This window comes from Chamaea fasciata, unplaced genomic scaffold (assembly GCF_029207755.1).
Source record: "Chamaea fasciata isolate MVZ Bird 193981 ecotype frontalis unplaced genomic scaffold, bChaFas1.0.hap1 SCAF_4, whole genome shotgun sequence".
Classification (NCBI taxonomy): Eukaryota; Metazoa; Chordata; class Aves; order Passeriformes; family Sylviidae; genus Chamaea; species Chamaea fasciata.
The window spans coordinates 75524015-75538846 of record NW_027094089.1 but is presented as its reverse complement, the minus strand read 5'-3'; the positions used below and the strand labels follow the sequence as shown (position 1 = coordinate 75538846).

At 46.1% G+C, this 14832-nt stretch overlaps 1 protein-coding gene across 1 annotated transcript in view; it reads left to right on the top strand.

The window, feature by feature from the left end:
* The window catches only part of GPC4 (glypican 4), a 68214-nt gene that overhangs the window by 23654 nt on the left and 29728 nt on the right, over positions 1–14832 (top strand). Inside the window, 1 exon segment of the mRNA XM_066182077.1 lies at positions 7027–7185. Coding sequence (XP_066038174.1) covers positions 7027–7185 — 159 coding nt within the window.

Here is a 14832-nt window from a genome sequence, read left to right as displayed (position 1 = left end):
AGTTTTAGCTTTTAATGAACTCTTTAAACCTCGCTGATGGCAAGATCCTGCATCCTCCTTGCTTAGACATCACCTGCAAAGGGCAGAGTCCCCATCCCAGATGTGCTGCAGAGGGTTTCTGGGTTCCCTGGGGTTTTCCCACCTGAACTTCTCCATTGCCCCAACCTCAGTTTGAGGGCTGGGCAAGAGGGATCTCCATTGACCAGTGATGTTTCTCTGGGCTGCTGTGGGGAGCAGAGACGGATCTTTGTCTTTTGTTTGGGGCTGAAGAGCTGGGTTAGGAGTGTGGGAAGGGCTCTCCTGGTTTATCCTTGCCCAGGAGGGATGTCCCAGAATTACTCCGGTTGACCTCAGCAGACAGTGTTAACCCAGACTTGGTCCTTCAGGGACTAGTTCTGTCATCAAGTTCAGGATGAGCTTTGCAGTGGTTATTTGAACCTGGGTGCGTGGATGCAAGAGCCCTCTTTGTGTCCTAAGTTCCTCTTTCCAGTAGAAAATTAAGTTTCTTAATGTGCATTTGGCTTAATGTACACACATGGATATAAATCTCTCTTGTTCTCTGCACTCCCTGACCCTCTTGGCAGTAAATTTGGGAACCCAAAGCTGTCAGCAAAGCAAAATGGAAAAATAAAAGCCAGACAGACCTCGGTTGTATACGATATTTTAAGTAACTGTAGGTACACACTATGGAAATAATTAGGATTATTTGTTGTGTTGAAGGGAGGTATGTCACTGAAGTATTGTGTGCACTGCCATTCCCGTGCCTGCAAGATGGATTAGCAGCTGAGTTAACAGATGCAGTAGAGCTCAACTGAAAATAGTTCACTGTTGTTAAGCGTAGGTGAAAGGGCTTTGGTTTGGGTATCAAAGAGTGTATTTTGACTGCTTGACAAGCAGTCAAAAAAAAAAATCATTTCACTACTATGAGCTTTCTCTGTGAGTCTGGGGAATTCTTTTTGTGCCATTACAGTAATCAGCGAAAAACTGAAATGCACATTGATTAATAGCCTAAGTGGAAGTGCAGGGGAAACAAGTGGCTTTAACATTAATAAGGCAAATAAACCATTTATATAAAATGGTTGCTAATTGGGTGGGATATTAAATATGCTGCATGCTGGCACATGGTGCCAAACTGTGGTAGTTCCATAACCCTACCAGTCAGCTTTGCGAGCTGACTACGTGGTGAAGATGTCTTCCAGCTTTAAAAATCATGTGTGATTGGGAAAAGGTTCAGGTGGGGATGAGAATCCATGATGGTTGAATCCAGGACCAAGATCTTCTGTGATTCTGAAAAGGCTGGAGCCCTGTGCCTGGATGGAGAGTGGTGGTGGCTGCTGACCTTCATGGTGAGGACCTGAGTTAGGGAGCATGGGGTGTGCTTACTCTTTTGCTTTTTAGGTGTGAGATCCCAGCAGGAGTTACTAACGTTTTGACGAGGGAAGAAGGGAAAGCTGTATCTGGTTGCATGAGCCTTTAGAATGAGAATGGGAAATGATTCACACTGGAAAATAGGGTATGTTACTTTGTGTCTGGTGATAGATATAGGGAGGCTGCGGCACAAAGTGCTTCTCCTGGAAGTGTGTAGGTGAAATAAGGGTTTGGAAGGGTTGTAACACCATGTGCTCAGGAGCATCAAGGGAAGTACAGCCCCAGATGTGCCAGCCTGGTTGGCCCTGCTCTGATCAGAGGGTGCCAGCAGCTCTGCATCATTTGTAGGATGTGAGCATAGAATTCTAACTCTGCTGCCCTTGGTGGATGTGTCACCACTGTTAGCAGGACCTCAATGCTGTTTTACATCCCTTCCTTCCTGGCACGCGACCATCTCCACAGGAGTATTCTCCCCACTAAAATAAACGCAAGGCCGACAGCAGCACAGCTTAAAAGCAAGTGGAGAACACTGACCACCCAGTGAAAAAGGAGAGTTCTGATAAGAGGCATCAGCTGAAAATTCAAGTTTGCTGCTTCTGCCAGGAAGAAAGCGTGCCTTGAAGCAGTGTGTGTGTGTGTGGCAGAGGAGGGAGGAGTCGGCAGGACTGCTTTGGGGGTGCAGCTATTTTTTCCTCCCTTTGGTGTTCACAGCTTAGTGTAATTTCACCTGGAAATAGTTAAATGCCAAGACTCTCTGCGTTTTGGGAGTGCTTTTCATTAGCAGGTATCTTACAATGGTGTAAGCAGTGATTATGCTATGGCTATGCCAACATCCTCTAGGGATTATGGCAGCGCCACTGAAGGTGAACAAGAGCTCATGGTCCATTCGCAGAGGTACTGAGCATCCCCAGATCATTTTATAGCCAGGAGAAGGGGGCATTTTTGGTATTTCAGGTAAATCAAAGGTGATTGGATTGAGTGGGCAGTTCGGTAGATGTGTCTGTCTCAGTGACTCCACCAGAGTCATTCACAAGCTGATGCTTTTCTTTCTTCTTCTTGCCCCTTGCTAATGCGGGGCCGGAGCAGTGGAACTGTGCTCAGGAGTGATGCTAGTGTTTCTTGTCATCTTTGTTGGGGGTTTTGTAAAGCCTTGGTAGCATGTCAATTATATATGATGGGTGGAAGCCTAATATTCTGTGATAATTAGAAGGCAAGTCTAGTGTGAAATTGGATTAGGGTCCGGCATTACAGTCCGGGATTCCTTTGGTAGTTGGTTCAGAGGAAGTCATAAAACTCTTTTAAAGATGACACAGGCCCGTGTGTGCTAGAGGGGAGAGGCAGAGCACAAAGGCTGAAATGCTGGCCCCGATTTCAGGTCCTCAGCAGTGTTTGCCTCCTGCCTCTCCACCACCCAACCTTACCCCAGCCTAACTTCTTACATGGGAGCAAAGTCCAGCAGTAACCTCTCAGACCATAAACCACTTCTGGCTTGTTTACTGAGCTCCAGTGAAGGGCTGGGCTGTGTGGGGAGCCTTTTAAAGAAATAGCCGTCCCCGGCCTCCCAGTAAACTGCTCCTGGAGCTTTTGCTAGTTTTGCAGTTAGCTGTCCTTAAAATATGAACTTGGGCAAGGGGAGGAGAAGCAGGCTGGGAAGGTGTGCTAGACATCCAGGAGCAGCATTTTGAAAAGGTCTCGGAAAAAGGTTTGGTAAAGAGAACTACTTTTCAGTATCATGTAGCCCCTGAGTTTGAACTGTTCACTTACTTATTTAATGAAAACTTGTTTTTCAACATATTGCAAAATAGTGGCTTAATTTAGAAGAAACTCTGTGTGCCTGGAGTCTGCTAAATGCGGTGGTTTTGTAATGGCTTAAATCATAATTTTGCAAGATTACCTTTCTGAGTGCGTTTGCTTGGATGTGCAGATGGTAACGTCCTGTACCATCACATTTCTGTCTTTAAACAACCACCTTCATTCCCCAGAGCTGTGCTGTTAACCAGCCAAGGAGCAAGTTTCTTTCATAATTTCTGGTCCCTCTCTGTACTCACATGTATCTTAAAATAAGGAAAAGTCTTGCTGCAACAGGCCATGAGAAAGATCTGCTGCAAATTCACGTCAAGCTGTGGTGATGGTGTGCATATGCGGTGGATATTTGGAGTCAGTCTCTGCTACTTGAGCTCTTTTTGCCATGCAGCCCCTGATGTGATGATTGCACACCCTGCCAAACAATTCAATAAAAAGCCTAACTTGAAAGGAGGCTGTGGCAGAGTTATATTTTTGCTGTGCTCGCATGTGATAAATTGCAAAAGCTGCCGAGGTTTTCACACTCAACAGTAGATGAAGGGTTGCCTTGTATGGGCATTGTTTGATGAGTTTTAACTTGGGAAATAATTATTGCCGAATGTGTCCTTGACAGTGAGCGCACACCATGAGCGTTCTCTACATAACATACATAAACTTTAGATCTCTGCTAAGTAGGCCTAAATACCCATATTTTTCACTAATTTTTCTTAGAGGAGTTTACTGCCAGTTAGACAAAGGGCTTTGGCTTTGGTCTTGGCTCCAGGTCGGTGTTTCTGTGTGCATAACTGGTCCATGCTCACATGGAGCTCTCCAGCCTTCATCCCTTCCATTCCCCTGGTTGTAGCACCGTGGTGTTTAAAAGCTGTTTGATGGTGTCTTGCATCAGGGTCTGTCCGTGTGGGATGAGTCCTGTGCATGGATCCTGAATGGATCAGCTCTGCTAGCAGATTTAAAAGGCCATACATGAGATTTCTTACACACCATGCTGATGTTGGTTGGATGTATTCTTAGGGATGCGGTTGTGCTAAGGACAAACCTTTGTGTGGGAAAACTGGGACCCCCAGTGTCTTTCAGTGACATCTCCCACTTTGGCTTAAGAAAACTGCAAGAAAAGCAGCCCACAGATCTAAACTTTGTCTTTTTTAAATGCCGGGTAGCAGAGTACATCCTCCTATGATTAGCACTGAGTAGCCAGAGCTCTTCAGTTCCAGACAGAGCTAATTCTTGATCATGAGCCAAGACCACATAGTGCTGACATGACTGAGAAATATCTTCCATAATTAGATTGCTTGGTCATTCATTTTTGAAAGTCTGAGTTACATTTTGGAGCATTATTTCTTAATGATCAACCAAATGGGATCTGTGCAAGCTTGATTTACTGTCAGTAGTGCTCTTGCTTGGCTTTGCACGTGTGTCCTGAGAAGGCACTATCAAATCTGGGGCAAAGGGGATTAGAGGAAATGATTTTACTTTGCAACATTAGGCAGGATCATAACTGTAGTTTAATAATGCAAATAGATGTGAAACTGATACCTGTATTTGTGAAATACAGTGGGTTTTTTTAATAATAAATAAATTGGAGACATTGTTAAGACCACTGTGTTCAGGATTGTAGGGCATCTATGGACAACTTCAGCAGTGTCTGTGAAGTGTAACTAGGAAAAGAAATCCTGCTATCAGTAGGTCTGAATATGCTTTGCTGCTATTCATGGTTAATGTTGTGTCAGAGTCCTTAGTCCTGAATTGGAACTGGAGCAGAGATTGAAGGTGAAACAAAGCAGTCATACTTGGGCACTTTCTTCTCTTGAGGCTTGCTGGTAAGGTGGGCTCAGAGAGGAGTGCCCAGGCATACTCCAGGATGTATTTAGTGGGCAGGATCTGAAAATCTGGGTGCACTGCTTCCTCTTGTTTAAAGGACTTGCAAAGCTACCTGGAGCTGCCTCCTTGGAGCTGTATATTTGCTGCTGGAGGTACTCCTCTGAGACAGAAAGAAGCTGTCTGTAAAACAGATATATCTGTAAGGAGTCAGTGAGATTTTTCTGTGTTTTCCGAAAGCTCTGCTTACAGCAGTGTTGCTTCCCGTAGCAGACTTTGTGCTTTCCGTAATTGAAGAGCAGTGGATGGTCTTGTGCAATAAATTAGCTGTGTCAGAATTATGTGCTGGTCAAGGTCTCTCTGTAATGCCACAGAAAACAAACAAACCCTGTAGCACAACAGGGAAATAGATTTTAGGAGGAGAGGTTCTCAGGAACTTTATATATAGACAGAGAGATAAAAATATTCATGTCGTTTTTTGAGGTGGCCCTGAAGTGTCTGTAAGGAGAGATACTAACCTTTCTGGGCTGGAAAGTCATGCAGAGTGATACAAAGGTTCACCACCTGGGCAAAAGACACTGTTGGGAAATCTTGCACAGGGCAGGCAGAGCATCAACCTGTTGTGTTAACCATGAGCAGGCTTTGAACTGTCCAAAACCTGCTTTTGTTTCTCTAAACCCAGTTTTGATGCTCTAGCAGGCAGGATGGATGGCTCTTCCTTAAGTGTGTGGTGTGCTGCCTGTCAGGAAGATGTTATTTTCTGCACGGGGGCTGACAAGTCCTTTGCAGCTCTGACGGTGAGTCTCTGAACCTCCACAGTGGTTGGAGGTCCTTGGTGACTTCGAGGGTGGGAGCCGGCAAGGAGGAGCTTTTCTTTCTCCATCTGTTTCCTCAGAATGAAGGATAAGGTCTGGCAGCAGGGTGTGAAATGGGAGAGAAGGCAGCAGCTTACATGTTGGCTGTATCTTTTGAAATACCATCTGACTGGGAAATAAGATGGTTTCTCATCCTGACTGCTTGTTTTGATTGTATCTTCCGTGTTGACAAAGATTTGCACAATTTGCCCAAATTTGAACCACTTCGGCATCAGCCCACCTACTTGGTGTTGGTGCTGCGTTGTGGGGCCTGTCAGAGAGCTGGAGCTGAGGACTGCTGTGCCAAGGGTTTCTCTTGGCCCACAAAACTTGGCAGTGGCGTTTTATGGGTGGTGCAGGAAGGGGGCAGCTTTTTCCCACACTGCTACAGGGCATCTAACAGCAAATTATATGGGTCCAGATCCTACATCCAGATTGTCTGAGAGATTTTGAAATGGAGCTGTTGCAGATAGTGAAACACTTGGTGTTGATCCCTCTGACCAAGACAGCTTGAGCCAGATGACTATTAGGAAAGAATTATCTTGCGGGAAAAAAAAAATCCATTTGAAGTCTCCAAAAACATACCCCCTGTTACCTCCAGGATGGTAACAGAAAACTAAAAGACTAGAAGCTGGGAAATATGAATCGTTTTCATGAGCCATTGCATAAAGCAAGTATAATTTAGTGTCAGTCATAACTGTGCTTCTGAGAGAGACTACTTCTCCTCTGATAATTGGATTGGGGAGGGGTGAAGAAAAAAGCTCTTATCTGGACAAAAATGACCATTGCCACTGATGTTGTGTATTAACTGAATGAACTGGAAGTATAAAAAATACTCATCAAAAACTTCATGCAAGTTACCATATACAACGTATGTATATACAGGTCGATTTCTGCTTCTTCAAATTATACTGTACAGGATGAGTACCTGTTTGTTCTGTTAACTGTTTAAGTAAGAAGACACTTTTTAATGTTCTCGCAGGAAGACAGGGTTTTTACGTGTCTTACTATAAAGTTTCTCTAAGGAATCAGGTTTTGATGTGCTTGGTCCAGTGCTCGCAGTGGGGGGGGATCTCCTTGCAAGTAAATGGTGCTGCAAGTCTTCACACACCCTGCCTCATGAGACCTCTTTTCCCTGGCATAGAGAGTCCTTTTAACTTGGGATATTTTCTTCCCTGCTTTTCAGGTGACCACTTGAAAGTCTGCTCGCAAGGCTACACGTGCTGCTCTCAAGAAATGGAGGAGAAGTACAGTCAGCAGAGTAAACACGACTTCAGAAACGCTGTCACAGAGCTTAGCAATCACCTACAAAACATGTTTAGTTCCCGATACAAGAAGTTTGATGGTAAGTGCAGAGACCTTGAACTTTCTCTCCTTAGGATAAAAATGTGAAAAATCCCCATCCTGTTGTTTTCTATGCAGTTGTTCTGCTCTTTCTCCCCCTTTGCTGGGAAAGTTCATGACTCGGCTCAGGGGGCAGAGCATGCCTTGTTTTGCAATCCTGTGAGAGAGAAGTATTTGCTGATTATGGCTGCTTGTTTCCCAAAGAGAGAGATCTTTCTTTCTGATTAATCTTTTGAAAAGCCATTTTGCTCTAATGTAAGATTGCAGTTTGTTTTGTTGGTACATCCCTGCAGCACGCGTAATTGTAACGTGCACATCTTGCAGCCCTGATCCACAACAATGCTGATATTTCCCAGCATGTTGTGAACCCACAGGATTTGTATCCATCTCACTTTTAGCCTCTGGGGCTAAGCAGAACAGCAGATAAACAGAGAGTGGTTTTGTGTGGTGGCCGAGGGTTCAAGTGTGATGCAGGGTCAGAACCATAATGAACAAGTCTCGGCTGAGTTCCCATCGCTGGAGTGATGATAACTGCTGACAGATAAGCAAATGACTGGTCTGGATATTGCCCTTGGGTCTGCAGTGTGTCCTGTCAGACTGGCTCTCCATAGGGCATGCCTAGCTCATGGGAGCTCCAGGAAGAAACTCCCTTTGGAGGTAACTGGCACACAGCCAGCACTGCCCACCTTGTGGCCCGGTGCTTTTCCTTTGAGGGCACCTCTGCAAACAGCTGAAGTTGATGCCTAGACACTGGGCACAGCACCTGGCTGAGGTCCTAGGGCATTTCTTGGTTTGCTTTTGAGCTCATGGTTGGTTCCTGTGGGGCTTTGCAGGTGCCTCAGCACTCAGACACTGCAGTGCACTGTTGCCTGGGCATCTGCGGAGGAGGAGCAGGATGTCAGGCTGCTGCTTGGATTGTCCTTGTTGACTGGGGGAGTGAGGTGACAGCCAGCTGCATGTGGAAGTATCTGACAACTCAAGTGGACTGGGTTGCTCACACAGTTCTGCTTGTACATCTCGGTCACACTCTGTGGTGAAGGACAGTTCCCCCATGCAGCTCCCCTGGACATTTGTTCCCTTGTTTGGTCATTGGTTCAACGTGAGTTTTCTATGAATATCACAAAGTCTGTGCCTTGAATGTCCCAGCAACCTTCTCTGCACCGCTACAGTGTGTAACAGTCTCTTGCTTTTGAAAGGGATTGGCACCAGGGTGAGAGAAAAAATCCCTGGGTATGAAATTGCAGTGAGTCAAAGTAGAATTATGCAATCATCTTGATAGCATCTAAATCTGCTGGCTAAATATTTCCCTCTTAACCTCTGTTGTCTCTACCTGCTGGTACACCAAAGGGGTGATAGAGGGAGAACCAAAGTGTCTAGACTTGCAAGCTTATTAAATGCAGTACAAGACACTTAATGAAATCCAGCCCATAGATAAGCTTGTTCAAAGAGACCAGAGGAGCAGCATCTGCTTCACCTTAAATGAACGACGAGACTTTTTGAAATGCTGCATTGAAAACAAAGAGCTTGCACGGGTCGCTGCATTAGCATCCCTGACGTGGAGCAGACATCCTGTGAGGTGCATCTGCCCCTTTGTGGGGGAAGGGATGGCGGCAGGGCTGTGTGAAGGCAGGGGGACATTAAACCAAGCTGAGGTGGATGCCTGTCAAAGGACAAGGGTTCAAAATAGGTGAGCCTTGGAAGGCAGCCTGCACAAGCTATTCTGTCCTCTGTGGTTCTGTGCTCTGTGGTTCTCCTGTCAGCCCCTCAGAGCATCCTCTGTGCTGGTCTCACTGTCGCTTTGGCCTGGGAAGTCCTGGAGTGGCAAGTCTGGAAGGAGGTGGTGTCCAGCTGTTTTTGAAAACTGGATTTACTGTGCCTGGCCTGCCCCTCAAGGGTGTGTCTCTGCCTCATATGAAAGTAATGAAGGAGAATTGGCAACCTCCTCAACATTTCCCAAAGCCTAATGACTCTGTCTTTGAGTGGTAGTTTCAGAGCTAAATCTTCATTTGCTGCAGACAAAGCTGATTTAGGGATTTTTTAAATCTTACCTGGGGTGGAAGTGGAGATGAACTGATTACCACCCTCTATCATTTACCTCTTGAGCGGCTTTTAATCATGACTACCTCTCTCCCTCCAGCCCAGTCACCTGGAGGCTGAAGGCACACCTTCCTGCTGGTTGCTGGGGCAGGTTAAGGAGTCTCCCGACTGAACTCCTCAGATTCTTCTGCAAAAATGTTGGAGTTCCATGCCCTAGACTGCTGTGTTTTATTGAAGAGCCTACTGGTGAATGTTTGGCTGCTTGTGGGATGGCGTTTCCTTCCTTTGGTCTTGGTGCTTGATCATCAGATCAGCTGTGGTCAGCTGTGTCTTGCACATTTGAGTTCCTCTTGCCCAGCATAATTCATCCCACACTTTGATCTAATGTACCCAAACTACAGGAAGGAGAGGCAATCGAGACCTATATATTTGTCCTGTTCCTTAGGGATAAGACTGGAAAAGGACATAATTCCTTCCAGACCTGCTCTTCTGCATGGGCCCAGGCTCTGATATTACTGTTTGCAGCTCTTCAGGGCTTCTTTATCACTTGTAGCTAAATCCATTCAAATCAAAATAAATCTGGTAAAAATGAGCTATACACCTTCCTTAGTTTAACATGAAATCCTCTGTGCTACAGCATTGCAGAGTGACTGAGTAGGCAGGATGAGTTATTACAAAGACCAAATCCACTTCAAGTGGAGTGGACACTTCTCTTGTGGGGTGACACATCCCCGGGCTGTGATCAGCCACTCCAGGATGCAGCCCAAACAGCAAACCATGTCCTCCAGCCCTTCGGAAATATTTGTTGTGGGTTCTTGGGCTGCTGTTCTCCCAGCCTTGACATTCAGGTCTGGGAGGAGAGGCAAACCTGTCCTGCCTCTGTTAAGTGCTTGACCTTTGCAGCAGTTGCTGCTGCAGAAGGACAGTCCCAAGTGGCAGCATGTCCTTTGGATAGAGGCTGGGATGCCCTGTGGCTTCTGGAGCATTTGCATCAGCTGTTGCTGGAGCACTGTGTGCTGTTGGAACTGTTGCCAGAATTGCTCTGATCTGACACCAAAGCCATACAGAAATGGATTATCTCCTCTTTAATCAGAAGCATGGAACAATCTGCTGATTATCCATCCCAGAAGGGCTGACCAGGAGTCATTTCGGCTTCCACTGCATAGTTTGACAGCATCAGATCCTCCTGTGTGTATTTGGTTTGCAGGCACTGGGAGAACTTGTGAGCTCAGGAGTCCCATATCTTACATATCCTGTCTAAATATTTGCTTACAGTACAGGTGCGTATGCTCCTGGAGGTGTCCCCTGTTGTAATTTAAACCACTAGCCTGATGCCAACGTAGCAGTAAGAGATGTATTTTCAGCGGCAAGGGAAATGCTTTTTTGTTAAAATAAAAAATACTTTGTGAGTTATTGGATTCACCATTGCTGAATGATCTTAGAGGTGAAGATTTGCTGGTTAATCTCAGATATGTTTATGGGCTTCATTGAGAAATTAGTGGGTAAAATTTTCTGGCCATGTAAGCATCTCCCTCCATGACAATGGCATTCATGGGAAAGCTGTAACTGAGTGTGGCGACATCCCATGCCACAGAAGCAGCTATACCAATCAGGGATTTAAACCCCCCCTCCTTTTTTTTTTAATAAAATGTCTTGTGCCTTGTCTTATCTTCACAACTTTGTGCCCTCCCTTTCTCTCTCTCGGGGATTAATAACATTAATAGAATTAATTGTGACATTAAGACTGCATAAAAGCTCAGTTCCATGTGTTAAATTCAAACTTTCACCTCTTTTGCCCTTTGAGGCTGAAGTTTTCCACGCCTGGGTTGTGCTCGCCAACATTGCTTTGGGGAAACTGCTCAGCTGTTTTGAGGAATTGGAGCCGGGACAGGACATAGCCCATAACTCTTCTGCAGTGTTTCCGCTGTTCTGTTGCTTCCTAGATAAGGTGTTCTTACTTTTTAAAGACACATCCTGAATCTCTTGGAAGACACAACTGTTGTGCCAAGCCTTTTTTGGGGGGAGAAATAGAGAGGCTCCTTGTTTCTCCTGCCCCTGTATTGCACAAGCACTTCTGCTGTTGTACTTAAGCCAAGTTGTGTCCCTTTCTTTTGTGCACTCTAGACCTAGGCAAGGCAGCAAACTTCTGCAACCCTCATTGTACGGGAGGGAAGTGTGTGAGATGGTCTGTGCCTGGGCTGGGCTGGCAGTAGGTCTCGTGTTCCCAATGCCCAGATGACAGAAGGATTTGTATCAAATGGTACAGCCTGAGCCAGCATCTGGAAAGTCATTAAATGCCGAGAGTTCCATTCCTGATCCAGTATCCCTGAATTTTCCTTTAGTATTTAAGATAAAACAAATATGGGAGTGTAAAAGGAAACCCTTTGGGGACAATAAATGGAAAGAAACCGAATCCAAGAAGAAAGAGCTGGCCAGAGGTCCCCAAGTCCACGGTGCACACAATCCCTCTGCTGTACAGGGAGCAGGCAGAGGGGCTGGAGAGGGATTCCTGTTTGTGGGCTCCATGTTTGTATTGGGCAGGGTAGCTACAGGTGCACAGTGTATTTATGATGAGCATCTTTGAAGCATCTCAGGGTGCCATGACCTTCTAGTGTGAGCCCTGTGTTACTCCTGGGTGCATGAATTTCTTCCAATAACTGGCTTGCAGCTGAATCCGAGGGACTGGTCAGGACACCATTGGCCAAATAGCTTCCGAGATCTGCTGAAACTGAAGGAAAATGCCTGGAATTCATTTCTGAGTTTAGTTTTTGTTGTTCAGGTAACCCTTTGCTTCCAGCTGCTGTCTCCAGATACGAATTATCTGGGAGGTGTGCTGGTGCAGTGGGATGCATAGCTGGGATGTATTAGTAACTGGGAAGGACACAGAAGGGACAAGGGAAAGCTTTTGGTAGTCTTTTCTGCTGCTTCAGGCAGTGTGGAGGCAAACAGTGAAAGATGAGCCCCACAGGTGTCCAGCCTGCTGCTCCTATAGTTAGAATTTGGCAGCCCATCAGGGTGCTCTGCCTTACCAAAATAACTGCCCTTTGGGGACCTTCATCTCACGTTAACTCTTCTAGTGGAAACTGCCTGTGAGAGCAGAGACCTGGGCCCTCATCCTGCTCCTTTGGCAGGGTCCCCCTGTGTCTGTGGCACCCATGGGGTCAGTACTGGCTGCCAGTACATTCATATCTGCAGGATGCAGCTCCAGGTGTGTTGGCACTACTGGAGCACTGAGCAGAGACCGGATGGACCTCTGCTGTGCCAGAGCTGCATGGAGTTCGAGCTTTGGAGTAAATCTGTGGGTTTTTGGAGGTGGGAAGAGCTCTCCTCTTGCCACTCACCTTCAGGCAAGTGCACTGATAACCATACATCGTTAAGGTACAAGTAATAGGGTGGTTTGATTTATTCTGTCACTGACATTGAGGTGAAGGCACAGCCTTGTTCTGCCCGCTCCAGAAATGCATGGTACCAAACCTCATACCAACCAGGGCAGAAAATGTTGGAAAGATATACCTCAAAGAAGCTGTTGTGGAGGGGCAATCCTTTGGTTTTGGATTGGTGCTTACTGAGGATAGGGAGGGAGTAACTGAAGAGAAGCTGGAAGGAGCAGCCACCAACACACTTCCTTTAGAAAATCCCACTTGTGGGCTTTTGTTTGTGCTTTCCCACTCCATGCAACAACAATGAATCAAATTGTCTGCTGTCTGTGCTTTGGAAGTTTGTTTATTCTTTGTTTTTGTTCAGCTGGTTCCTCTCCATCTGGAGGTTTTTAAGGAGGTACATACACCACCATAATTTCTAGTCTTGCTCATTGAGAAGGATGATGCTTGTCTGACAGTGGTGAGAACCAGACCTCTCTTTTGGGACGCTTGGAAAGATCCTAAGGTCAAGTTCAAGTTACTGCAGAAGTAGGAAATCTCATGGGGCGAGGTGAAGGGGGTTCCTGCCCTGTTGGTTAGAGGAAAAAAAAAAAAAAATAGATACCAGATCTTGTAACTTAGCAAGGCGTTCAGCAAGGGGCAAAAGCAGTTTGTGTATGGGCTTGGAGGGATCAAACACTCTTATGTGATCTCAGGTCAAAGCAGTTCTGGAGGTCTCCCCTGTTGTAAGATCACAGGTGAACTGCTGTTACTCTTTTGGCTTTTTTTTCCCGAAAGCAAAGATGCAGGCAACAGGCTTTGAACTTGGCTACAGGAAACGTGCCTGGTGCTGTCTGGTTACGAATTGCTGTCAACCAGTCCATGAGCTGTTGTTTAAAATTAACTCTCTCTTTCTCCATTCTGCACAAAGGAGCCACCAAGCCTATGTGCGTAGTCCTGGTAGCTGCTCCCCTGGATGCCCGTTTTGGTGGTGGTGGTGGTTTGGCTTGGGGGTGTGATAACCCACTGGTTCAGGACTGGAGCTATTTTATTAGTGTTTATTGTACTGTAATGTCTTAGAGTCCAGCCACTCTCATGCTGGCTGAACAAATAAGAGGCAGCCCCAGCTGGACGAGCTCTCCCTGCAAGTGTAATGAGATATGAGGGTAACTGAGGTAATGGGAACAAGAAAGACATCCCCACTGTTCAGTAGTGCAGGCCCTCCTCACACTCTCACAGCGGTAGGAAGGGAGGCTTGGGAAAACATGTACCTGTGAATACCTAAGTGAGTGCCCCAGAAAGTTCATTTGCGTTGAGAGGATGTGGGAGGCAGCCTGAAGGAGCTCGCTTCCAGGTGAAGTTTGCGCTGGGAACTTGGTGTATCGATACCAAATGGATGTGGGGCAAAGGCTGAAGCACCTGAGAAATCACAGGTGTGTCTGAAGAGATTGAGGAATGGGTGCAGTGAAAATTAGACATGGGGCAAGTAGAGGGAAGAGCAAACAGTGGAGGAAGAAGAAACAGCTGCAGAGAGGTGCATTTGAGGAAAAGTTGTTGCAAGGAGGGGGATGGAGGTGCTGGGAATGATGGACCTGCTGCTTGCGGAGGAGGCAACATGGAAGCAGTGGGAGAGAACTCAGTTGTAGCTATGGGAGAAAATTAGATGTGTGAACAGTGACAGTCCCTGAAGCCATGGATGAGGTGACTACAAGGTCTGAGCTCATCCTGCTGCATGGGATGTGGCAGAGCAGGATGGATTAAGAAGTGATCAAGGGCATTTCTCACTGTCTTATTCGTGGGATGACTGGTACATACAGCAGGATGCAATGTGCTGTTCTTTGTTTCTTGAATCACAGACAGCAATCTCCACATTGTCCTCCTTCATTGCTCCTTATTTTCTGAAAGTTCAGTCTCAGTGTGATGGTGCTGCCTAGTGCCGTGTCTTATCTTCTGCCCTGCTCTTGTGGACTCCTACTAGCCCCACAGTGCTCCAGAAACCAGCGCTTTTAGAAATCTTGGGTTTTGGTGGTTTTGCTTTTTTATCAACCTTATGAGGGTGTGGCCCAGTTGGTTTTGTTGTCTTGACTTTCGCTAATTAAGCAAAGTTTAGGGAGATGTTTTTCTCAGATCAGCAGCGTTCACATACTGGGGCTGTGGCTGTGACACTGGCAAGATTTAAGCCTGTACTTCTTCAAGCCCTGTGAAAAAGTTCTTCCTATGTCAGTAAGTGCTAACACATGTTTGAAAACAGG